This window comes from Populus euphratica, unplaced genomic scaffold (genome assembly GCF_000495115.2).
Source record: "Populus euphratica unplaced genomic scaffold, PopEup_1.0 scaffold104.1, whole genome shotgun sequence".
NCBI lineage: Eukaryota > Viridiplantae > Streptophyta > Magnoliopsida > Malpighiales > Salicaceae > Populus > Populus euphratica.
The window spans coordinates 700,977-725,807 of record NW_011499915.1 but is presented as its reverse complement, the minus strand read 5'-3'; the positions used below and the strand labels follow the sequence as shown (position 1 = coordinate 725,807).

General features: G+C 33.3%; 4 protein-coding genes across 4 annotated transcripts; 1 reads left to right on the top strand and 3 right to left on the bottom strand.

The window, feature by feature from the left end:
• Positions 1–2,524: 2,524 nt before the first annotated feature.
• Positions 2,525–5,522, top strand: LOC105134510 (putative ER lumen protein-retaining receptor C28H8.4). The gene is made up of 6 exons (XM_011038952.1): positions 2,525–2,889; positions 3,468–3,667; positions 4,037–4,177; positions 4,272–4,352; positions 5,035–5,159; positions 5,261–5,522. Exons 1-6 carry the CDS (start codon positions 2,667–2,669, stop codon positions 5,307–5,309), a joined length of 819 nt encoding a protein of 272 aa, XP_011037254.1. The 5' UTR covers positions 2,525–2,666; the 3' UTR covers positions 5,310–5,522.
• A 122-nt stretch (positions 5,523–5,644) lies between these two features.
• LAP5 (Chalcone and stilbene synthase family protein) lies at positions 5,645–8,187 on the bottom strand. The gene is made up of 2 exons (XM_011038953.1): positions 7,305–8,187; positions 5,645–6,779 (listed from the first exon to the last, which is right to left on the bottom strand). Exons 1-2 carry the CDS (start codon positions 7,486–7,488, stop codon positions 5,788–5,790), a joined length of 1,176 nt encoding a protein of 391 aa, XP_011037255.1. The 5' UTR covers positions 7,489–8,187; the 3' UTR covers positions 5,645–5,787.
• Positions 8,188–8,297: 110 nt separating this feature from the next.
• LOC105134509 (5'-methylthioadenosine/S-adenosylhomocysteine nucleosidase 1-like) lies at positions 8,298–12,830 on the bottom strand. The gene is made up of 9 exons (XM_011038951.1): positions 12,760–12,830; positions 12,578–12,688; positions 12,425–12,488; positions 11,546–11,637; positions 11,053–11,159; positions 10,648–10,722; positions 10,130–10,204; positions 9,463–9,555; positions 8,298–8,921 (listed from the first exon to the last, which is right to left on the bottom strand). The coding sequence occupies exons 2-9, from the start codon at positions 12,663–12,665 to the stop codon at positions 8,724–8,726; spliced, it is 792 nt and encodes a 263-aa protein (XP_011037253.1). The 5' UTR covers positions 12,666–12,688; positions 12,760–12,830; the 3' UTR covers positions 8,298–8,723.
• Positions 12,831–14,832: 2,002 nt separating this feature from the next.
• LOC105134548 (COBRA-like protein 2) lies at positions 14,833–18,473 on the bottom strand. The gene is made up of 6 exons (XM_011039000.1): positions 18,392–18,473; positions 17,533–17,612; positions 16,489–16,942; positions 15,841–16,000; positions 15,452–15,711; positions 14,833–15,134 (listed from the first exon to the last, which is right to left on the bottom strand). Exons 1-6 carry the CDS (start codon positions 18,471–18,473, stop codon positions 14,833–14,835), a joined length of 1,338 nt encoding a protein of 445 aa, XP_011037302.1.
• Positions 18,474–24,831: the final 6,358 nt, after the last annotated feature.

Genomic DNA, 24,831 nt, shown 5'->3' with positions numbered 1-24,831 from the left:
TTTCTTATATTTTTTTAATTCTTTTTTTTGTTCTTCAACATCTTATTTGATTTAGTTCCTCATTTTTTTTGTTGCTATTTTTTTCTTATTTTATTTTATTTTTTAATTTAATTCCTAATTATTTTTTTATTTAGTTTTTATACCATATTTAATACATGATGTTTGGATTTTAAATTATTTTGTGATGAGAAAATTTACGTTGTTTTTTTGTTGTGTATGCTTTTCTATAAGGTAATTCTGGTCTCATAACCCTGATCCAATTTAAGTTTATTTTTTTATCATTTTATTATTTTTTTAAATTTATTATTTGATATTTAGGTTATTACACCTTGAACTTCATTATTTGTTCTATTTTTTTTTATTGGGTTATCATAGTCTAATATTTTAAGTTATATGTTAACCGAGTTAACTAGGGTTAACTTGAATTTTTATTTTAAAAATATTATTTTTATTTTCAATTTTATTCTTTGGTATTATATTATTAGCCTATGACTTTTGTTAATTGTATGTTTTTTTTTTTGTAGGGTTATTCTGGGTGCAAGTTAGTCAAGATAACCTGGGTTAGCTTGGATTTTTTTTCATATTTTTTTAATTTTATTGATTTTTTATTTTTATCATTTGACATTAAATTATTATACATTAGGCTTTATTATTTTTTTGCTTTTCTTTCTATGAGCTTATTCCAAACATATGTTAACAAGTTAATCTAGATTAACTCATATTTTTTTAATGTTTTTTTATCACTTTAGTCTTTTTTACTATGTCCTTTTTTTTATAGTCTTATTTTTTTATATCCTGATTTTATATCATGAGTTGTTGGTTAGTTAGATTAATTTAGATTTTTTTCTTTAATTCTATTATTTTTTAAATTGATTTTTTTGTTTTAACATTTGACATTAGACTATTGAATCTTGAACTTTATATTTTTTTATATTAATCTAGATTAGCTCATATTTTTTTAATGTTTTTTTTTTTTTCAAACTTTAGTCTTTTTTACTAGGTCCTTCTTTTTATAGTCTTATTTTTTTATATCCTGATTTTATATCATGAGTTGTTGGTTAGTTAGATTAACTTAGATTTTTTTCTTTAATTCTATTATTTTTTAAATTGATTTTTTTGTCTTAACATTTGACATTAGACTATTGGATTTTAAACTTTGTATTTTTTTTATAAGTTATTTTAATTTTATATTCAGAATCATATATTAATAAAATTAACATAAATTGATTTATGTCCTTCTTTTTATAGTCTTATTTTTTTATATCCTGATTTTATATCATGAGTTGTTGGTTAGTTAGATTAATTTAGATTTTTTTCTTTAATTCTATTATTTTTTAAATTGATTTTTTTGTTTTAACATTTGACATTAGACTATTGAATCTTGAACTTTATATTTTTTTATAAATTATTTTAATTTTATATTCAGAATCATATATTAATAAAATTAACATGAATTGATTTAGATTATCATTACCTTAGCTTTTTCTTAATGGTATGAAAAGTTCGATCATAACCGCGACAAAGCGTAAATCATCTATGCAGTCATTACTAGTTCCCAAATGCTGAAAAATACAATTAAACATTTGGATTAAAATAAATCTGTCTAAAAGATTTATTATCTGCTACTTAGATTTTTTTAAGTGTATTGATTAAGTAACAAAATCAGAGTCATTGTTTCTTTTAAGATCAATGAACATATATAAGAAACTAAACTTCATTTGGTGCTGACAACTTTAAATTATAGAGTGATTACCGTCAAACACAGTAAATCTGATGGTAGAATCCATGCATGTTAATATTCATGTTACATGTTCGAGTATTATATTTCATTGTACAGGGCTGCTATTTTCTTTTTTTTTTTTAAATTAATGTGGGTGTCCGGGCCAGCTTGCGCGCACCACAACTAATCCCACGGGCCCTGAAGTTAACGACAATGTAAGCCTCAAGTGGCCATCATATGAGCAACCAAGGACTCGAACCTGAGACCACAGAGGGAGCAAATCTCTTGATCCCAAGTCTTTATCACTTAGCCACCACCTAGATGGTTACAGGGCCGCTATTCATTGTTCAACATCTGTCATGCTTTTAAAGCACAGAGTCGAATCCATCGTTTTGTCGAAGAAACACGTAATTGTATTTAATTAAATCAACATTTATAATACGTTTTTATCAAATTGAAACCTCCAATTGTAATTTATTAATAATTAAGCACTTGCATAGCAGTAATTGTCTATGAACTTGTATGTTCTTATAACTTCAATTCCATGGTAATAAGATAATGTTGAATTGCTGTAAATTTTGCTGGTGAAAACAGTAAATTTAAAATAACAATCAATCAAAACACTTCATTGAGTTCAGATGAAAATCTAATGAGATTAATCGAGAAAAGTTTGAATATTTATTCATGCAAAGGGAGTAGATGTCAGCTTGAATTAGAAATAGAATATATAAGCTGACTAATACTAAAGCACAGGGGTTGATTTGATCAGCTATTGAAACTAAAGTGACTGCATAAAACTTCGCAACCCCCCACCAGAGAGGAAAGAAAAATGAAAAGAAAAATCCCCTCCCTCTTTTAAATCTCCCTCAAACAGTCAAGCCCTCATTTCCCCTCAATTACTCTCAATTTCCATCACTTACTCAGGAGGATCAAATCGAATTCTACGATGAGACCACCGAAGAGACCGATCCAAGTGGTAACAACATGGGTGCGACGACAACCTCCGAAGGTCAAGGCGTTCTTGGCGGTGGTGGCGGGGATGACAGCGCTGGTGCTTCTCCGATTCATCGTACACGATCACGATAACCTCTTTGTGGCTGCTGAGGCTGTTCACTCCATTGGAATCTCTGTGCTTATTTATAAGTTAATGAAAGAGAGAACTTGTGCTGGTAATTAAACGGAATCTCAAACTATTAGGGTTTTAATTTTTTTTTTCACAGGGGTTGTTAATTAGAGAGAAATTTTTAATTTTTGCGTTAAATCTTCGATCTTTTCTGTTGTGCTTAAATGATATAATGGTTTTTTTTTTATTAATGTGTCGATTGTTTCATGGGAAATGTTCCGATAGAGGGAAAATCGGATTCTGGTGCTAAATTTCAGGTCTTTTTTGGTTGAGCAATGATTTAATGGTTATATATTTCTTGGTTTTGAATTGAATTTTTTCTTTCATTGTTATTGCTTTTGTTTGGAATTGATGGTATTAAAGAGAGCTGGGATTATTGTGCTAAATTTTGGGTTTTCTTTTGTCGTGTTTCAATGATTTTGTGACTTTATCTTTGGTAAAATTTTGGATTTTATTTTGTTTTCTATGGATAAACTTGTTTTTTTTTTTTTTTTGACGGGGAACTAATGTAATTACAGAGAAAGTTTGGATTTTTCCGTTAAATTTTGGAACTTGTTGTGGTTATACCTTTCAGTTTTTGGATTCAAAGTTCTGGCTTGTAACATTATTTTGAATATTTTGCAGGGCTATCACTGAAAACTCAGGAGCTGACAGCCATGTTCTTAGCTGTGAGGCTGTACTGCAGCTTTGTAATGGAATATGATATTCATACCGTACTGGACTTGGCAACGTTGGCTACAACCCTGTGGGTTATTTATACGATCCGTTTTAAACTGAAGTCGAGTTACATGGAGGATAAAGACAACTTTGCATTATATTATGTGGTGAGTATTTGATTAACTCTACCCTTTTTTTTTTTTGGTAAATGTAGTTATATTTATGGTTTCTTGATAGGAAAGAGTTCTTATAAAAAATGAACTTGTACGATGTTTTCCTCAATTTATTCTTCCCATCAATATTCACACTATATAACGGTAATGTCTCCTTTATGCTTCTTTGTTCATGTTCATGGCAATGACATGCTCTTACGATACTACCCACATACTTGTGGATGAAATTTTCTGGTTGCCAAACTTCATATTCTTTCTTTCATGCTAACTAGTTCCCTTTCTCTCTATAATGAATATGGGATATGGATTAATCGATAATGATTATACCTTTAACTCTTACCCTTCAACTGAATTTGGATGCAGGCGGCACCTTGTGCTGTTTTAGCTTTGCTTATTCATCCATCAACTTCTCACAATCTACTGAACCGGATCCTCTGGGCATTCTGTGTATACCTGGAAGCTGTTTCTGTACTTCCTCAGTTGCGTGTCATGCAGAACACGAAGGTTCGTGCTTTGGTTTCATATTGTAGAAAGTATTAGTCTAGGAGGTTTGCAAATTGAAAGTTGAAACTCACGCCTTCATTCGCTGTACTTGTAGATTGTTGAGCCATTCACAGCTCATTATGTATTTGCATTGGGTGTTGCAAGGTTCTTGAGCTGTGCCCATTGGGTCCTCCAGGTTTGTTCCTGCAGATCCGAATCTTTTGTATGGTTGCTCTTAGAATGCTTTCTGAAGGGAATGTTTGGAAAATTTCTGAACCAAGGAGCCTAAGCTTATCAGATTAGAGGTGCTTATATATATATATATATGTATATGAGCCGGGGATTTGGGGTGGGGCTAGACTCGTTCGGTTCTCTACTTGTGGGTTTGTGTTTGGTCTCTGTCGTCTTATGGAAGGGATGCCGAACCTTAAACTCTTAGTCTGTTTTTAGTGATGCTCTAAATGCTATTCATGCTTTCAGATAGCTAGCCATGTCGTGAAGTGATTTCAGAGTCATTAGAGGTCATGCAGAACATTTCCATCTCAAACAGGCATCACAAAACATGCATCTTGTTTATAATGATAAAATAATCAATTTTACTCAAGATGGTTGAATAGTGGCTGTTAATGATACTGGAATGAGCAGAAATTCTTTTTCTTCATCCCATTTACTATTGCATCATCACTCATATCCCCTGAAGTTAATACTGTTTTTGTAGGAGTTGCCTCAAAATTTTTTTGTGCCAAATACACTTCTTCCTTTTCTTTTTCTGACCCCCCTCGTTCTCTCTTATCTTTGGCTGATACAAGTATTTTCCTTTAAATTATTAACTGACTAGAGTTGCAATTTACCATTAAAGTTTTGCATCTTGTGAACAGGTTTTAGATACTCGTGGACACTTATTGGTAGCCTTGGGGTACGGATTATGGCCTTCTATGGTTCTTATCTCAGAAATTGTCCAGACTTTCATCTTAGCAGATTTCTGTTATTATTATGTGAAAAGGTTTGTTAATGTTTGGATGTCATTCTTTTATCCAAAGAGCATGTGAAACATCACTGTACAATTTTTATTGCAACATATATATGATTGTGATTTTCTTGCAGTGTATTTGGAGGGCAGCTTGTGCTTCGTCTTCCCTCTGGAGTGGTGTAATTGAAGCCAGTCTTCTGGTGTAGTCTATGAGCAAACATTGCTGCCTGAAATTGACTTGGGCAACGCTGTTGAGATCTGTTTTGCTCTCCAGTTAAGTTTCTCTTTCAAATTATGACAGGAGAAAAGTGGGTTTACTTGTAAAGTTGGGGATGCAGAAACTTGGTTGGAATTTTGTACTTGACACATAATTAATTGATGGTTAACTTAATTAATTTGTCGGCTGTAACCTTCCTTTTTGTTTATATTGTGAGAGTTGCAAATCTAGTACCTTTTATGACGTGCAAACTTACATTTCATGAGCGATCCCTGTCAAAGCTGATACAAGAGCCTGTTTTCTTGAGTAGGCTATATGAGATTTGGATAAACAGGTAGAATTGATAGAGCTATCAAGTTATACAAGGACAGTTTTGGGCCAAGAAAATGGATTTAGAACTTTTCTGCCACCAGTGTAGGAGAACAAAACATCACCATATCATATTTAGATAGTTAGGTTTCTTGCAAGAATTCCCTCGAAGGTTATTCCAGGTCCAAAAGCCAGTATCAAGCCCCAATCACAATTTGCAATGCCTGCCTTCATCTTCCTGCTCTCTTCTATCATGTACTCCAGCACGTACACAATGGTGTTGCTGCTAGCATTGCCATAATCCATTAGAGCTCTTCTACTAGCATTCAGTTTGTCAGGAAGCAAATCAAGTCTCTTTTCCATTCGATTCAAGATTGCGGGCCCGCCTGGATGGACTGCCCAAAACATCTTGTTGTAATCCTTGTCAGTTAGTCCAGCAACTCCTATCAACTTGCGGCAGAATCCTTCAATGTTTTCTTCAATTATTTGCGGAAGCTCCCTTGCTAGCTTGAAGCTGATACCCTCTTCTGTTAGCCTGCCATCAATAGTCTTTTCAGTGTTTGGCAAGAAATTCTGGATTGCTGTGTGAAGCTCAAAGAGAGGACTTTCAGTAACCGGAACTGGATCTGTGCCTATTACCATTGCCGCAGCACCATCCCCAAAGAGGGCAACCCCAACTAGATCATATGGTCTATCTACACTTGGTGGTTTGAACCCGATAATGGTAGTTTCAGAAGTAGCCAGCAAAACTCGACTTCCGGGATTGTTCTCAGCGATATCCTTGGCAACACGAAGGCCAGCCACACCTCCAGAGCACCCTGAAAAGTATAGCATAACACGCTGCGTTTCAGGGCTGAGTCCAAGGCCTCCTGCTAAGTAAAGGTCGCCACCTGGTAGCCTAGCTTCACTCGAGGAGACGTAGACCATGTGAGTTATATCTGATACAGACCTGCCCCATTTCTTGATGCAAGCCCGTGAAGCTCCAATGGCCATTCGTGTTACAGCATCGTTACAGATATCTAATCGCTGTTTGATGGTAGGGATGCCTTCAATGGCAAGTTCAGGGTATTTGTTCAGGATCTCATCTGACATGACCACATACCTCGTTTTGACGGTGGTTGTTTTGCCTGCAAGTTCCATAGAGTGAAAATGAGAGTTATGTCAGTTAGTAATTAGTGATATATTAGTAATTATATCTGAATGCACTTCGAAGAAATTGATAAAAATAAGTAGGAGAGAAATCTCAGGTGGATCTTAAATAGAAATATTCTTGAACACTTTTTATGTTCATGAATATTATTCTCTCTCATTTTCCTTTTCTTTAAAGCTAGTAAATAACTAATAGAATATCCGTGTGCTGTAAATTTAATATCCGTGTACTGTAAATTTTCCCAAGTATCAATATCCTAAATTTTGAGTTCTAGCAGATGAACTACCTAAAAAGGTGATAAGAAAAAAGAATACTCTAACCCTGTCCCCCATTGTCAAAGGTTTTGTTTGGTACAAATTGCTATGTGCAACAGATTTATTAAGCCTAAGAAGATTGTATTGTCCTTATGTCCTCTCATTTCTAGATTCAATGGGTAGCATGCATTCCCTAGTATTTATCTGGACGTGAAAAGCTGAACGAGAAAAAAGGTTTGCACAGTTACAGAGTCGAGTTAGCTTCTGCTTGAGCTCTGGATCATCGCAATTGGTGTTTCTGAAATACCCATCAACCAGAAATTCTTGCATGACTAGCTGGTGAGGAAATGCCTTGCCGAGAGCCAGAATTGTAGCTTTGCCAGGACTGGCCTTCGATGTCAAGCCTCCTTGTCCGATCTGTTCGCTCCCCATGGTTTCGCTGCTGGAAGAGATGTTGAAACTCTTGGTGGGAGATGCTAGGCAGTAACCCCTTCACTTCCCTATGAAGCAAGGTCAGGAGTCTCATATATACAGCTGCTGCATTCTATGTTGAAGTGTTAAAATAAGGTTCAGGGGATAATTGTGTTTTCATTCATGTAGTGTGATATACATAAATCTGTATTATTTTATGTAACGTAAAGGCAGTAGTTGGGAAACAACGCTTTCATGCAGATTATGTTTAAAGAAGTTGGTTGATATTTGGTGCTGGGTTTGCAAATTGATGCACTGATGTGTGCTTTCTTATAATCTATATATGCAGCCCCAAATCCTTGCATTAAAAAGAAAAGAAAAGCACTAGCCTTGTATTATTGCATCGTTCAGCTCTAGCTGCACCGTTAACATGAGCTGTACCAAAAATTGGGGAGCGAGGATACTGTGAAATCTGAATGTCAAAATCTCTATTGAAGCAAATGCAATGGATGGTCTCCACCCACCCTCCCCCCCAAAAAGACAAAAAAAAAAAACCACTCCATACGACGCAGATACCATTTTATCTTTGATGATCGCCTGATTTAATATCTAACCACTTGGATTGAAGCATATGGTTTCCACAGCCATAACCTCTAGCAAGTTATAATCAAATGCGAGTTTGCAGGGATACTTGAAGATCACAGGTGGACATGAAATAAAGATTATTCCACGAATTGCAGCCTAAAATTTTCAAGGATATGCGTGCAAATGCCAGTTCAAGCAACTGAACAAAGGCAATCTGTCATATCTGTAAATGAAATGAAGAGAACTGCCAAACTATTGAAATTCATACCAGAGCAAACTAAGATTATCATACCAGGTTCCGTTATACAAGATTGTCAGACCAAGTTCTTATGGCATTTTTTGTTGTTACAAGAAGATTCCCAGCAACAACCATCACCCAGTCAAACTGTTGGGTTAAATAGATGATGAACAGCATATCACCCTTTCGGCTGCATAACGGTATACCTAATCAAATTGTGTTGTTGGTCCCTTGGACCTCGGTTGAGAGCGTGGAAATATAAAACCAAACCATCAGACCCAGAAACATCGGGCCCTCTCAAACTATGAACTATGGCTATTTTAAGCTAAATATCACAATTCTAAACATATATTGTATCTCGTGAAACAATGGTTCATTGGATACTTCCTGACATGCATCTTCCAAAAAATCAGGCAGTGAAGGTCACATTATTTCAAAGCTCAGAGAGACACTTTCCACTGATGAAATCAACAACTTGGGCGACTGCCTGGTCAAGAGCAGCAGTCACTGCAGCCAGATTCTGCAAGAACTCCTCTGCAGTTGGCTTGTCACCATCCACTATGTCAGTCACAGCTTTTATGAATATTGCAGGGACTTTCAAAAGATCAGCCACATAAGCAACAGCAGCTCCCTGAAACCAAAAATATCATATATATTAGGAACTGAAGAAACATATATAATTTAGGAAATAAAAATGGAATTTTCATTTGATGCGTCATTCTCCCTATCATCTAAAGAGAAAGGTAGTAAGCTGCATGGATGATGAGCTAATTGCAAGAAATTCCTAACGCTGGAGAAAACCCAAAATTGCATTTTGTAACTAATAGAGGAAAATCTTGGTGGTCGTTACTCTAAGAAAAAAATGAAGTTCAAGTTCATTATGCATGAAGGTGTTCAAGATTTGATATGTATAGCTGTATACAGCATGCTGCTGTCGAAGATTGATCAGAACTTACAGAAGGATATTACATTGAAAGTAACTTGAAGTCCTGCATTTTTGTAACACTGACACTACAATAGAAAAAAATCTTAAGCATGCACCTTATCCTTGCAAGTTAAGTCTTAAATATGCATCTACCAATCAATTACAGTTCTTCTAGTCCATTAACTCAGTTCATTGGAGGACAGAGACGTTTCAGCCCCCATGTTATTAGGGAAGGATTCGACTTTACCTCCATGTCTTTAACCGTAGCATCATTTGCAACAATTGACGCTTCGTCCTGTGGGGACATATCAAGAGAGTCTCCAGTAGATAATTTCCCAACCTGAAACATGAGCATATTGTATGTTAAAATTTTTGAAGGTCAATGCAGGCTTCAAGAACAATACAGAAATTTTCCATATCATGCAGTAGTTTCAGCATAGGGAATTTATAAATGCCTTTCAAAACAACTTCTACCATTCACTGTCATCAGTTACAGATGATTTTTAACTATTTCAGAAAATCAACCTTACTATGTGAAGAAGAATGCAGCACAAGTTTAACTTCAAAGAAATGGATAGACTAGCACAGCATCACAGGCAGAGTATTCAATAAGTGGGTGCATAAACTAAACCATGTATTTCTTGCTAGAGTTTATTGATGAGACCATGTTAGAAATTTTAAGAACTAATTTTGTCAAGTTCTCCAGTCAAACCCCACTAAAACATGGTTTCTTTGTTCAGAAAACATGACTATTACGAGAGCTCCATAAGCAATAAACAATCTATTTATTGGAAACTTTTAGGATTATTTGAACTCAATCTCAGAACTGGCAAGAGCCTACAAACTGAACACTACTCCAAAAAGAAAGCATCCATCACATATAGATAAGGGATGGAACTGTTCAATAAATTCACCTTCAGGTTAAGCTCGTTCAAGAGATTAGGTGTCGAGAAAGACTGCCTCGAACCAACTCCATAGAGATCAAAAACCTACCAGGAAAAGAAAAAAAAAGGCAGAGGCAGAAAAAGATTAGGTACAGTGGTGCTACAGAAAAATACAAACAGACAAAAAGGAAATTATCATTTATAAAGCAGAATTAAAAAACATGCACCCAAACTAGCCATCTGCTAGGGATTTGTATGTGCTTTCATGGTTTTTTTTTAGTCTATTTGCTATACCAGAGGGAATACTGGAGCTCATGATGACTTCCAGCAACCTTTAACATTCAAACAACTTTACTTCTAGATTGCAGATTTCACTAGAGAATGAGTGCTTATTCAAACAAAAATAAGTTGGGTTTGTTAATGGCCTTCGAATTTAGGTTTTGGCCATCAGAAAGTCCTCCACAGAGCAGACTTACAATACAAAATTTCAGGTTCCTTTACATTATTGACAAATAACAAAAAGATTGGAAAACCTAAGGAAAACTTACAGGAATAGGGATTCTTCTGTCATGGAAAGCAACATCAGATACAAGAAACACATCACTAATGCATGCTCCTTTGACCTGGAAGTCTCCATCAATCAGCTTTTGATCGAAATTTAAAACAAAGTGCATAATTTTATTTCAGATTAATATTCAAAATGGCTGTCAGCATTTTAATGCTTTTATTAAAGGAGGGTGCACTCTTTTCAATACTAGCAACTAATCATACTAGCAACTAATCAAATTAGCAGGCTACAAGAACAGGCACAATAAAAAAGAATGAACCTTGCTGAAGTGGAAGAAAAAATGATCTTAACAGTGGAAAAATGAATGAAAATCAAATACAAAAAGACCAGTAACATTTTGAAAATAATTAAATTTGCAGTTCAAACAAGAAAGGGAAGGGCATACCTTAAAGCCACCTGCAGTGCCTGCATTGATAATCAAGTCTGGCTGTAATGCTTGGATAGCAGCATAGGTCACAAGAGATGCAGAAATTGTGCCTACACTATCAACCCCTGAAAATACATGGTTTAAGAAATATTGGAATGATTACACCATAGGAACCTAGAGATAAAAGAACATCTATTCCTTGACACCCCCATTAGTTATTGTATGGCAATGGGGAGCTAGATTGAAGGCATATCCCATATCCATGTGCAAAACAAGTGAATCCAAGAATAACATCAAGTACGTCCTGGAAAGTGCAAATTTGACGGGGGTGGGAGTTTATAGTTTTAAGGAATTTACATAAAAGCATGAATATAAACTTTCAAAACGTGAATATTTGATAAGCACAGTACTCTGGTATTATGATCATGCAACTAGGGCAGAACTGATGCTTCAAACATAATTTGAAAAGAAAATGATAAAGAAAACAACTCCCAAGAGCATAAAAAATTACCCAGAGTCAAATCCTTTCCAGGCCATACTAAGTTGATATGGAGGTCTTTGTAGATGCCATGATATCTGACCCAAGGAACCCCTTTTGGAAACCTGAACCATCATTCTTTGGCATATTAAGACTTGACGGCAGCCACATGTATCATACGGTATTCAAAATTCCAAATAGATAAAAAAAGCTCATCACATTTTCAGAAACTTAACCACCCAATAAAAATCCCTTCATCTCCATGAATATCACTTCTATCAGAATAAGCACAAAGCACAAGGCCACAGCATACAAACGATGAAAAAATAGTCGCTCCCAGCATCTACCTTTCTCCAGTAAATAAAGTTCCGAAAGCAAACTTGTAAGTTCAACTAACAATCAAACTTAAAATAAAAACCTTCAAGCCAAAAACTGAAAAAAGAAGGCCAAAATAATGACCCCACACAATTAAAAAAGAGCCCTTTATTGTAATTTAAAAAAGAGCCAAACTTCATTCAGCCAATAAAATATGAATTACCCATATCACTTGGAAAAAAAAAAGGAAAAGGTTAAAACATTCAGTGTTTGATACATTGATATTCAACAAAAATACTCCTTGATCTGGTAATCTATCATATACCACCATAACTGACCGTGCTTGATTCTTTTTAAAAACAATCAAACTCAAAAATATTGAAACTTGCGCAGGAAAACAACAGCAAGAAAGATCTTTTAGCTATCTCATTATCCTCAAACATATATAAACACAAAAAAGATCGCAACTTCATCACACATTGAAATGAACAGAACAGACCTATCTTTACAATCAATCACCACAACCCACAAGAAAATCAAACATGCCAAAAGCCCATTTACAACATAATTAAACAATCAAAGAAAATATCAACTCACACAGGATCAAGGTCTTCTTTGAGCTGGAATTTGTTAACAACAGGCATGGCTTCTGTTTGCATTGCTATTGAAGACACAAACACAAGTAAACACATGAATAAATAGCAACCCAGATAGATAAAAAATACAAGACTGAGAAAGAGCGTAAAGTACCGATAACGAAGAGGATGGAGGAAATGGGTTTGCGATTCTCATCTTGAACAACCAGGGCTTCCTCTGATCCCTCACCGTGAGGAGCCATAGCTGCCTGATTGGTGGGTGTCTCTGTGCGAAATGAACAAAACGGAAGTTATAATTAGATTTTGAGAAAGAGACAACAGTGCTTGTTTACTTACTAGTCGTTTTATAGGAGAATCGAACACCAAACTTTACAGAGAACCTACGAGGAAAAGTGCCCACCGATAAATATCCCCTAGTGCCTTTATTTGGTGTATTATATAATGCGGTGAGATTGTTATTTTTTTTTTTCTGAAAAAATATTAAAATCTTTTTTTAAAATTTTTTGTATGGACATATTAAAATTATTAAGAAAAAATCACTGAAAAAATAAAAATTTAATATTTTATTAAAATAAATGCACCCAAATATAATTATAGACGTAAAAACAAATGGTGATAATAGCATGAACAAATCCACTTTGGTCTAATAATATATTTATTTTTGGAAAAAACCGGATTAATGTAATTTCTTTATCCATATTTAAGTATCATTTGGTATTTATTAAATTAAAATTTATATGATAGTATTTTGTTAAATGGTTTGATTGTTCATGAATTATTTTTGAAGAAAGAAATTAATTTTTTATATTAAATATACAAGCGCAGCGGCTCTTATTTTTTTTTTATTTTTTTATTTCAGCAATAAAAAGTGTTCTATTTTTTTTCAATTTATATTTTTGAATCAACAACTACAAATAAATATATATTCTTTATATTACTTGAATATTAAGAATAAAAACCCAGTTAAAAAATTTGTATTCGGAATGATAATTCAATTTTCATGCTGTATTAGCATGGTGTTGAATAATAATAATAATAAAGAATTTATAATATATTTTAAAATTTTAAAACTTGTTTTTAACATGAAAATAATAGTGATTAAAAAAATAATTAATAAGAGGTGAGAAGATAACCAATTATGTATGACCGTTCGAGAATATTATTTTTTTATGGATGATTTTTTAAAATATATTCAAAAGTAAAAAAATATTAAATTAATATTTTTTTAATATTTTAAAATTGTTTTGATTGTTGATATTAATTTATTTTTTTAAGAAAATTAATATATGAACAGAACCTTTGGTCTAAAATTCTGGCTTTGTTCATGACACATGTGGAATCAGTGTGCGTATCAGAAGAATCTTTTCAAGGGAGAAACTTTGGATGTTGGTTGTGCCATAATCATTACATGCTTGTGTGTCTGTAGCAGGCATTGAACATAGGAGCAGCCATTGACTCCAAACCACACAGTCACTTTATCTGGACAAGGTCACGCGGCTTTGTGTTTTCTTTCTAGAGTCCAAAATTATGGTGTTTTTGGGAAATCGTGCGTTCGTGCTTGAAGTCATGATGAGAGTCTTTCCAATTTTCTGAAGATTCGAGTAAATTGTTTATTTTGTGTCTGTCTTTTCAACTTAATTACAACTTAGACATTCATGTTTTTGGCTACTTTGGGAGCAGTCATCAGCCATGTATGTACGGACGTAGTCTGTCAGCACAAGCACACTCAATGATCGGACACTGAATTCTATGAATATAGAGTTCTCTTAATGGTCGTTGATTCACTTTGTAAATTTCAGTCTTAGCAAGCTGAAGTGCTGAACTTTCCTTTTCAAAAAGCTGTCTGGTGGAGCGAGCAAGGGGAAGAACCAGTCTGCAAAATTCATGTCTTTTCTCACCCTGTCCTAGACAAGATATTTTAAGTTAAATGCTTGTCTCAACTAGAAAAGGCATCTGTAGCTTTGAGTTGTACAGAATGAAAGGAACCTTGGACCTGTCAGGTAATCGGATTAAACGTTTAATGTTGATGATGCCTTTGGTTCCTTGTGTTACAAAATGACAAGAATGGACGGCAAATCACTAGAAAATCTTGCGATGAGAGATGGGGAATACTAAAAATGAAATCCAGAAACTGTGTTCATATTTTTCGAGGCAGGAAATAGACCTCCAATTCGTGCAAAATTGCAAGCTCCTTAAAAGTAATAAAAAAGCTCCCTAGCTAGCTCCTTGATGAACAAGAAGATTTTATTAGCAATCCAGCATCCAGTCCAAAATAAGTCAGTGCTCCTTACATTAACATATTCCTCGCATTACAATGAGTCACAGGTTGGGCGTAAGGACTCGTACTAATCCAGGAAAAGGTTAACAGTCCTGTGTTTGAGGATTGCAGGCATCTGCACAAGTTATTTTTCAAAGAAAACTAGCTAGTGATTTGAAAGTCAAATAGGTTAGGAGTAGGAGGAAAAGATAACGAGGGGTCTTTGTGCAGGAGCTACCGTTTGGTAGCGCTGGGAAAGTGTCTGGAAGTGGCATTGCGCACTCCTCGCCGCTGAAATATATTCTTCGAGGTAAGGCCCATCCATTTCTTAATGTGAACATGCCTGAGTCTTTTTCGAAGAGTATCTCTGTCGATACCGAGCCCAGTTGCCGCTGATCAGCTTGCGGGAGTTCATTATTGTAAGCCTGCAAACCCCAGAACAGGGCAACCTCATCTGCAAGGAAGCCAGTTATCACAGTATTCATGCAGTTCATTTAACTTAAGTTCATCCCATTTCTTACATTTTAACCACCCTTTAACTCCAAGTTAGTCCAGGAAACCATACCAAATTTACAATATCATTTAGATTATTGCAGCACATCAAATCTATGATTTCTGAGTTTAAGTCCAGAGGCTTATTTCAGCCCTAAGTAACTTTCCATTTACAGGCTTGAACCAGAAAGAGTGCAGCTTAGTTATATTGATTTTCCATACAAATTTTCTTCTAAATGATTTTCAAGTATTAAAGGGACTTTTAAGGGCAGTAACTACCTGCAAACCCAGCAGCGGGGAGCAGCGTGCTGTTGAAACTAAATGTAGTTGAATTCTGCTTGAAACCAGGATGCTGTACCAACACATTCCAGTCTAAGTAATTTTTCTTGTAGTTGTAGTTAGAGATTGTCATTTTCACTCTCCAGTGGTCCATATAATTGTTCTTCACATGCCAATGAACTCTGACTGGGCACATATGATCAGTGCATTGCACTATGTCTGCCTTCTCCACATCTGATAATGGGAAGGAATCAACTTCACTGCTATTCCATGGAGAGAGATGAGTTCTATAAAATGTAGGCTGACGATGAGCCGATAACTAGAAAGCTTCTAAAACGGGTCAGACGACTTGCTTTCATGATAAAATTCACTGGATTAATGAAAAATACCTTACGCATGAAACAGTACTTTTGTCTGCATCTCTGCATCCACAGCTGCAGTCAGGGCATGCTGTGACCTGAGGGTTATAGAATGTCGAAAGCGAGACACAACAACCAGGTGTTTTGTTAGCCAAAAAAGTTGAGTAAGTGCATGTTGATTTCCATGTTTCTGAAAAAAAAAAAAAAAGGAAATTACTAATAGTGTAAATAAAGACAACGCATCATTGAAGAAAAATGAATCCTCACGAGCATAGCATATTTCAAAAACAAAGACAAAAGTAAGATCTTTTCAAGGCAACTCCATAATACTGATTGCTGTCTATCTGCAGACATATAGCTATCAAGAACTACAGAACTATCTTTCCATCAACGTTTAACTTATGGAGAAGAAGCAATTTAGAAATGAACATTCTAATAGGTCTATATCAACAAATTATTCAGCCTTGCAAGTCTATGTTAAACCAGGCTAAATCTTGCAACCTAGTATTTGTGATTTTCTTTAAAAAGTAGTTTTGTTCCATCCGCTAGAGCTTGAAGAACTCCAAAAGGACCGGCATGTTCAGGTCCAATAAGTTGTTGTATCCCTGCAGAAATTTCTCTTTCTAACCACACAATTACTAGTATGCCTATCGTGATTCCCAATACAAGAGTGCTTACTGTAAACCTGAACTTGTCTTCTACCCCCAAAATCTGAAGAGACTGTGGGTGTCGTCTCCACTACCGGACCACAAGTGTAACCAGGACCTGGTGCCCATAATGTAAGATTTGCAGGTGGATAGACAGTAGAATTCCCATCCAAGTTGACAACTGTCATTTCAAAGGAGGAGAATGACCTCAGAGGATCAATGGCCCGGGCAGAAATAAGGCCACCACGGCAGCAATTCTCGGACATGTTCACTGGTGGAGCGTCTGGCATGAGATCAACAATGACAGGGTTTGGCATGCAAGAGTGAGCGCCTCGGTACTTCACTGATGAGCAATCCCCTTGCTTAGTGGCAAATGCACCAAACATTGACCAGATGATCTCCTCTTTGGTCCATAACCACCCTATATTCCAACCTGGTCTATCAACATGGCGATACTGATAGAAATTTTGTATAGTTACCCTTGCCTGCAAATTTTATCAGCCAGGAATATCAGGATTCTGATGTGGTAGCTCCCAGAAATTATTCTCAATTTACTAATTTTACAAGAAACAAAAATAAGGACAAGTTTAGGCAACTTCCTTAAACTTGGCTTTCTGACTAGCACAAACACATATTGATCGGAAGGCATTATGACATAAAACGGTTAAACCACTTAACCATTCCAACTGCTGAAAAAAACTCACAATTTTAAACTGGTTGGGTTCAGCTACAAGTATCCACTTAGACCATTAAGTTCGATTCTGAGCTAAGTTTTCTGTACACTATCAAGAGGTCAAGTCGAGTTGTTTTTATCCACTTCTTTCCCTTCCTGGATTCCACCAGTAAAATCTTGTAGCCGCTATATGATACAATCATGCAGATCCTTGGTACTACTTTTAATTTACTCTTTTCCTGCACCTTTTGCTCTCAGCTTCTGATCCTTGTTCTTGTGTCACTCAGAAAACAATGTACAAATTCTTATTTTTAGAATTCCAGACAAATTATTCACTTACTTGTTGCATATGATGTGATAAAATTAATAAAACAAAAGCTCGTCATGAATAAACATACTGACCGCATATCCATCACTTCTCCAATCATGGATATCGAAAGTAACTGTAATGTTTCCATTGGGATCCAAAGGGTCATAACAATCTGCATATAAGAGAAGAGGGGATAGTTATATATCATCAATAATCCATTAACTTTCTCCTGGAGAAAAATAAGAAAGGAGAAGTTCAATGCCTGAAAAAGTGCAGATAGAAAGTAACAACAATAACATCAACACAGATGGCCGTACATAAGAGATAATTATTTTCATCTGTTTGCGAGAGGATTCTGATGGATAATGGTGGATCAAAGTCGCTAAGACAGGGGGGAGAGATAGGGGTTCTTATAGTTGAATGAGACAGGGGTTCTTATAGTTGAATGAGACAATAAAGAGTCTTGAGGAACTGCATTAACAAGGGAAAACTGATCCAGTGCCATCTAAAGGGGAGTATACGGGTGGCAACAAACAACAAGCATTGAAAACATCAAACTATGTATATTCTAATTTAAACTGGCCAAAGTCTGTGGAGGAAAAATTTAAAGATTCTGCACTATGCTTATATAGGCTGCAGATCAACATGAACTTTTGGAAGATAATAGTTCTCTTGTATGGTGGCGAAACTTAAAAACCATCGTCATAAATTATAAAAAAATAGGTGTTCCTGTTACGAAGTACAATTATATTCAAACAAGGATTTGAAAACTCTAGCTTTTATCATGAATGCGGACCATTTGGACGACAAATTAAAATTCTGATGCCCAAGCAGCTGTATTCGTCGCAAATGTGGGATCAGAAAGATATTCTCGGTAATATTATCTCAATCTCCTTTCTTAGGTCGACTTCAATACTGCGCTTAATGACCTAGATATATAGGACGACATACCTAAAAAAACACTGTGTTGACAACCAGAAACAGCAGTTCGAAGCTGTGTCGTTCCATCGGTCTGTAACATCAAATGGTTCATTAGAGCACATGCTTCAGGGTTTCTCTCTAAAGCAGTGATGGAAGCTAGATTTCAGTGAAAAAAATTATGGCGTTTTGCCAATATTGCTAACAGCTCAACATGCGACACCCTTATTCAACCTGAAAATTAAAATAGTAGGCAACAAGAATTTCTCAAATCCGAAGCATAGTTCATGTATGAGAGTTCCTACTAGCTAGCTATCTAGTAAATTAATTTGTTGAAGTAGCAGGGATATTTTGTTTTGAGAAGTTAAACATTCAAAAATTTCTTGTTATTGTTATGTATTAATCTTATTTCATGGTTGTTGAAAAATAATATAAATTATATTTTAAATTTTCATGTAATAATTTAAGATATTGAGTTAAATTAATTCTTTAACATGATATTAAAATTTTAATGACCAAGTGGTTACAAGTTTGAATCTCATTATTTTTATTTATTTAATAAAAATTAAATATAAGTAGTGTGAATCTATACAAATTTCAAGGTCAAATGAATTTTATTTGTATTAGCTTAAGTTTATTTATTTAATAAAAATTAAATACAAGTAGTGTAAAACCATACAAATTGACTTTTACTTGTATTAGCTTAAACTTTTAATTTAAAATAGTTCTTTGACATGAAATAAAATTTTGATAACCAAACGGTTACTTAAAATAGTTCTTTGACATGAAATAAAATCTTGATAACTAAACGGTTACAAATTCAAATATTACCATTTTTATTTATTTAATAAAAATTAAGTATAAACTAATGTAAGTATATGAATAAAAATTAAGTATAAGATAATATAAGTATATATAAATTTCAAATTTAAATATATTAAAAAATAATATAAATTATATTTTAAAATCATATCTAATAATTTAAGATATTGAGTTAAATTAATTCTTTAACATGATATTAAAATTTTAATGACCAAGTGGTTACAAATTTGAATTTCATTATTTTTATTTATTTAATAAAAATTAAATATAAGTAGTGTGAATCTATACAAATTTCAAGGTCAAATGAATTTTATTTGTATTAGCTTAAGCTTTTAATTTAAAATAGTTCTTTGACATGAAATAAAATCTTGATAACTAAACGGTTACAAATTCAAATATTACCATTTTTATTTATTTAATAAAAATTAAGTATAAACTAATGTAAGTATATGTAAATTTCAAATTTAAATATATTAAAAAATAATATAAATTATATTTTGAAATTATATATATAATAACATAATTTTAGGTTAAATTATTCTATTTGGATACTAATTTAAGAAAGAAATCAGGAAACACCAGTGACCTATGGCCTAAACAATTGAAGAAAGAAATTCTCTTTCAATATCTTATGTGTTGTCATGCCGTCCAGATATATATATATATATTCGTTCACACACGCCACTTACCAGCCTTGTTCACCTACTAGTTATAACTAAGATTTTCGGTTGAAGAATTAAGAACTTCATCAGTTATTCGACACGGAGTGACTGTAACAACGTAAGACTTATCAGGCAGTTGAAAAAGGAGCAACCACCTGGTTTATCTGCATAAAATGAATCCACCACATATCTGGACTGCAAGTAACACTACGTACAATCATTTAACAGTGATGACCAGACAACTCCGAAAGTAGCAAAGGAAGAAAACGTTAGCGACTGATCTAACTAGTGAAGAAGACACACCTTCTTACATTTATGACCGGCTCGTGTACAGTAACATCAATAATAACAATAAAAGCCAACGGCATAGCTTAATCTGTCATTTGCAACAGTGCAAGGAATGCCGCCCCTACACGTGGTTGACCTTTCGTACCACACTTTTTACAAACAGAAATACCTAGGAAACAATTATGTTAGTAAATTCTGGTGAAATTTACTAAAGTATTTTTTCGAAACAGAAATACCTAGGAAACAATTATGTTTGTAAATTCAGGTGAAATTTACTAAAGTATTTTTTTTTTTTTTTTGTTTTTTTATATATCCATGATAATTTTTCATTGATATATACTAGAAGAATTATAATAAAAAATAATAATAATGTGTCTTTGTTATAGACAATATTACCAATAAAATAAACTCTTCATTAATATCTAATAATAAATTTCTCAATAATATTTAAGTTATGACATGATGAGCAACCCTATAGCCCCTTCTTTATTTCTTCTTCTTCTATTTTCATTTTTCTATAGAATTAGTAGCAACCCTTTTGTTTTATCACAAATCAAATTCTTATCATCGTAAATCCGACCACCCCAACACTCAGTCTATTAGCATTTTTATTTTGGTTTAATTGTTTGAGATTTAAAAAAATTATATTTGCTTGTAATTTGATGAAATTAATTTTGATTTTGTGACTTAGGTATTTTGTAATGAACTATATAATGGCTTATTTAATAGTTATGTTCATATTTTATCAATTTTATTTTTAAGTTGAAAATTTCAGTAAATGTAGAAGAATTTTATTTTTTCTAGAAAATTGATAATGACTGAAGGGTATTAGTAAAAAATAGATTGAATAAGTTTGAGTTAAATTAATATTAGCTAATTTATTTAGTTTATATAGTTAATTATTACATGTTGTCATTAATATTCTATATAGATATGATATAAATAATGAATGGTCATTCTTACATGTATCTAGTTCTAGTAACATGCATGAAGTTGTAGATGATAATAGTAATTCTTATAGACTTATCATTATGGATACGATAAGAATGAATTAAGGTTATGCAGGTAAATATTCAATTGTAGATGAAGAATTAAACATAGGCATGACCAAGTTTTTTTTATCTTTTGGAAGACTTAAACAAACCATTATGGAATGGGCACACAAATTACATTAAATTATTGATCGTTGCACAAATATTCACCATCAAGTCATATTATGAGCTAAGTGAGACTAGTTATGATAGAATTGTTGAATGAATAAGAATCATTTTACTTGAAAAAAATAGGCTATAAAAGAATTTATATGTCGTTAAATCCATGATGAAACCTCCTTAGCTTAAGATATTAGAAAATTAACATGTGTCTAAATTTTAACATATTGTACTGCCCTGAAAATACATATTTGACTGAGTACAAAACCCTTGGGCATGCTCGCTATAAATCTAGAACTGGTAGTGAAAGAACTCATGTGGAGTATAAAAAATTTAAATAATTCCCAATAACTCTTAGACTGTAATTTTTTTTTATATCTCAAAAGACTGTTGAACACATGACATGGCATCATTCATATGATATGGTGATTCATATGATATGGTGATTCAAGTGGCATCATTTATATGATATGGTGGTTAAAGTCATGGTGTACCCTTTCGATGGTAAAAGCTGAAAACATTTCAATGGAATGCATTCTTAATTTTTAATGGTATCGTGTAATGTACATCTTGAGTTATGTACAAATATATTTAATCCACTCAAGTCATTTACTGCTTCTTATTCTTATTGGTTGGAGATACTTATAGTCTACAACTTGTCATAGGGAATGTGTATGAGGCTAAACTTCATGTTTTTATCTACAATCACACCCGGTCCTAGTAGTCTAAGCAAAAATGTAAATGATTGTCTTCGATAATTGATTAATGAGTTGAAGTAGTTGTAGTCATCTAGGACTTTGACCTGTGATGTCTTTAGAAAACAAAATTTTTAGATTAAGACATGTGGATTATCAATGATTTTTTTTAGATGGTTTCTGGTTGGAACACATATAAAAAATTAACATGTTCATACTCTGTGGAAAATAACAAAGCCTTTCACCTTAAGAAATGGTGGTAAAATATTTTTTTTTATTGCTATTGATGATTTTTTACAACTAATCACAAGTTCAGAAAGAACATAAATGATTTTTTTTATCGGTGGAGTTTAAAAAGATGTTGCACTATCAATACTATCGAATGAAGAATTATATAATATAATATCACAATATAATAATATTGTGTTTGATTTTTAATTAAATAAGTAGAAATATCTTGATTTTGATATAAACCAATGGAAATTGAAAACATTCAAAAGGCCTGAAGATATTTGATCCATGGATAGTAGAAATGACATGATTAAAAGATTGATGTCTTCTTCTCAGTATAGGAGTGTCGAAGTAATAAATAATCCGGCAATACCGAAGTCGGATTATAGGGAGGTTTACTATAATAATAATAAGAAGAAGTTAAAAAGAACTTTGAGATGTAAGATTAATGTGAGGATTAAACAAATATCAAGATTAGAGAATCCACTAATGATATTTCAAACAAGTATAGTATAAATTTTTTTTACTACTCAACTGGAAACTACACACAAAGAAGTTTCCAATCAAATTATAAATTGTTAACATGATTATATTAGTTATCTTATTCGAATAATGCTAATACTTATAATATTGTCAGGTATTCATGATTATAACTTACGTTAACAACAAATCAAGTTCCTTTTATAGCACAGATATAGATTATACCATACGGTTGGGCTATGAAAGTGCCAAGTATTTGTTGTGCCAAGTATTTGTTGTACCATATACAACATATATCTAGATTAATCATTTAACAAGCAAATTATTAAAAGAGAACAATATAACAAATACAAAACATATTAGTTTCAAACATTAAAGTCCATATTAAGTTTATACAATACTTATTCTTGCATATTAGTTTAACCTTTTCACCTTGATATAATAAATTTAACTAAACATAATGAAGAAGATAAACATAAATAAACAAGATAAAAACATAGATAAGATATAAGTTAACTAAGTTAAGGAAATGAATTAAAAGACATAAACAAGAGGTTAATAAAAGCAAAACTTAAATATTACAAAAATATAAAGAAAGAGAACAAGAAGATGATCTTGATTTGAAAATTAAGATGTTAAATGCATGGCAAATGCCTCCTTTTATAGGCTGAAATCTGGAACTATTGATTTAATGACTAATTATTTAGTGGGCATATTGATTTAATGACTAATTATTGAGTGGGCAACCACATCTTGACTTGGTGATAATCTTTATCTTCTTGTCTAAACAAAACGTCATTGCTAATGTTAGAATTTGAACAGACTTTTCTCATAAAAGTTCTAGAAAATTATCTCAACTTTCCCATAAATTTTTTTTTAATGCATTTAGACTTCTAAAACTCGAAATATGGGTTGAACATTAAACAATATCTAAGATGCAGGATAGATTCCGACTTCTCTGTTGTTACTAAGATTTGAACTTCCAAATAGCAGAATTGAGTCTTGCATTCACATGAATATTTTAGACCTATATCTTAACTTTCTAACCATATAAACCAAATTGAAATCCAAGATCTACAGCTTGAGATATAATCCAATTACTAAATAACATTCCAGTTTGGATTGAACCAACATCTCTTTTCTAAGCTTCACCCTCTTTATCTTCTCAATTTCAATAGTTGAACTTATCAATCAATCATTTGATTTATGTGATAGACTTGTATTTAAGATGAATATTTACCATAAATTAAATGTATCTTATAGTATCAGATTTGTCATTATAAAACATGTTTTAGCTAAGGAGTTATTGATACTTCAAGTGCAAAATGTTGATATAAAACTTTGATAAAAATATATTTTTAAATACTAATCAAGCAATACATCAGTCTCTTACAAGTGGGGTAGTTCCATATTCTTTTTTAAAAAAATATAAAAATAAAATAAATTATCAAAGAATAGCAAAAAACAGAATGGGAAAATCCTATAAAGGAAATAGAACTGCGAAAAAAAAACTATGAAATGAAGGGAAAAAATGCCTTTCCGATGCAAGGGATTGTGAAATCACAGTTACTTCTTTTCCTCTATGACTCTTGCCTTTGGGGATATATCATGGGATGCTAAAATAAGTGATGGCCTTTTTCTTTATCATTTGGAATTTGATTATTTAGATTTAACTATGCTTTTGAATCTCTCGCGGTGGAAGAGGCCATCGCTCTTGCGTCCATTTCTGTAACTGGACATGAGGGGGGCGGGCTTGATCTTGAACCGTGTAAGCTCCTTAGGGTTAGCTAGCATTGTAGAAAGAGAACCTTCAACCTCCTCTTCCCATCGTTTACTCAATCAACAACAGCACCAACAATCATAATAACAATCATAATGATAAAAAAAATGATCACATAAAGTTTAGTGCTGACATAATGGAATTATATACAACACGATTATGATCCCAGGACTAAAGGGATTACGATCAAGCTATGATCCTTATTGTAAAGATACGGAAATAATTCCCTCTGAATTGAGCAATTCAGAAGCATGAGTGATGTTGACAAATCAACCAGCCAAGAACATATAAACAAATTCTCTAACAACTAATTAAATGGGCACGGGGTGTTATGTGTGTGGACACAAATGGACGGTGGCAGCCA

What these genes read in the sequence shown, in the direction of transcription:
- LOC105134509 (XM_011038951.1), bottom strand. Translation starts at nt 12,665, where the DNA reads ATGGCTCCTCACGGTGAGGGATCAGAGGAAGCCCTGGTTGTTCAAGAT. An exon ending in CTCCATCCTCTTCGTTATCG is followed by an intron (nt 12,489 to 12,577) that starts GTACTTTACGCT and finishes TGTCTTCAATAG; the next exon opens with CAATGCAAACAGAAGCCATG. An exon ending in AAAGAAGACCTTGATCCTGT is followed by an intron (nt 11,638 to 12,424) that starts GTGAGTTGATAT and finishes ATGATGGTTCAG; the next exon opens with GTTTCCAAAAGGGGTTCCTT.
- LOC105134548 (XM_011039000.1), bottom strand. Translation starts at nt 18,473, where the DNA reads ATGAACCATTTGATGTTACAGACCGATGGAACGACACAGCTTCGAACT. An exon ending in AAGACAAGTTCAGGTTTACA is followed by an intron (nt 16,001 to 16,488) that starts GTAAGCACTCTT and finishes TTTTTTTTTCAG; the next exon opens with AAACATGGAAATCAACATGC. An exon ending in AGTACTGTTTCATGCGTAAG is followed by an intron (nt 15,712 to 15,840) that starts GTATTTTTCATT and finishes ATGGAATAGCAG; the next exon opens with TGAAGTTGATTCCTTCCCAT.
- LAP5 (XM_011038953.1), bottom strand. Translation starts at nt 7,488, where the DNA reads ATGGGGAGCGAACAGATCGGACAAGGAGGCTTGACATCGAAGGCCAGT. An exon ending in GCAGAAGCTAACTCGACTCT is followed by an intron (nt 6,780 to 7,304) that starts GTAACTGTGCAA and finishes TGGAACTTGCAG; the next exon opens with GCAAAACAACCACCGTCAAA.
- LOC105134510 (XM_011038952.1), top strand. Translation starts at nt 2,667, where the DNA reads ATGAGACCACCGAAGAGACCGATCCAAGTGGTAACAACATGGGTGCGA. An exon ending in GTGCCCATTGGGTCCTCCAG is followed by an intron (nt 4,353 to 5,034) that starts GTTTGTTCCTGC and finishes TCTTGTGAACAG; the next exon opens with GTTTTAGATACTCGTGGACA. An exon ending in TGTTATTATTATGTGAAAAG is followed by an intron (nt 5,160 to 5,260) that starts GTTTGTTAATGT and finishes ATTTTCTTGCAG; the next exon opens with TGTATTTGGAGGGCAGCTTG.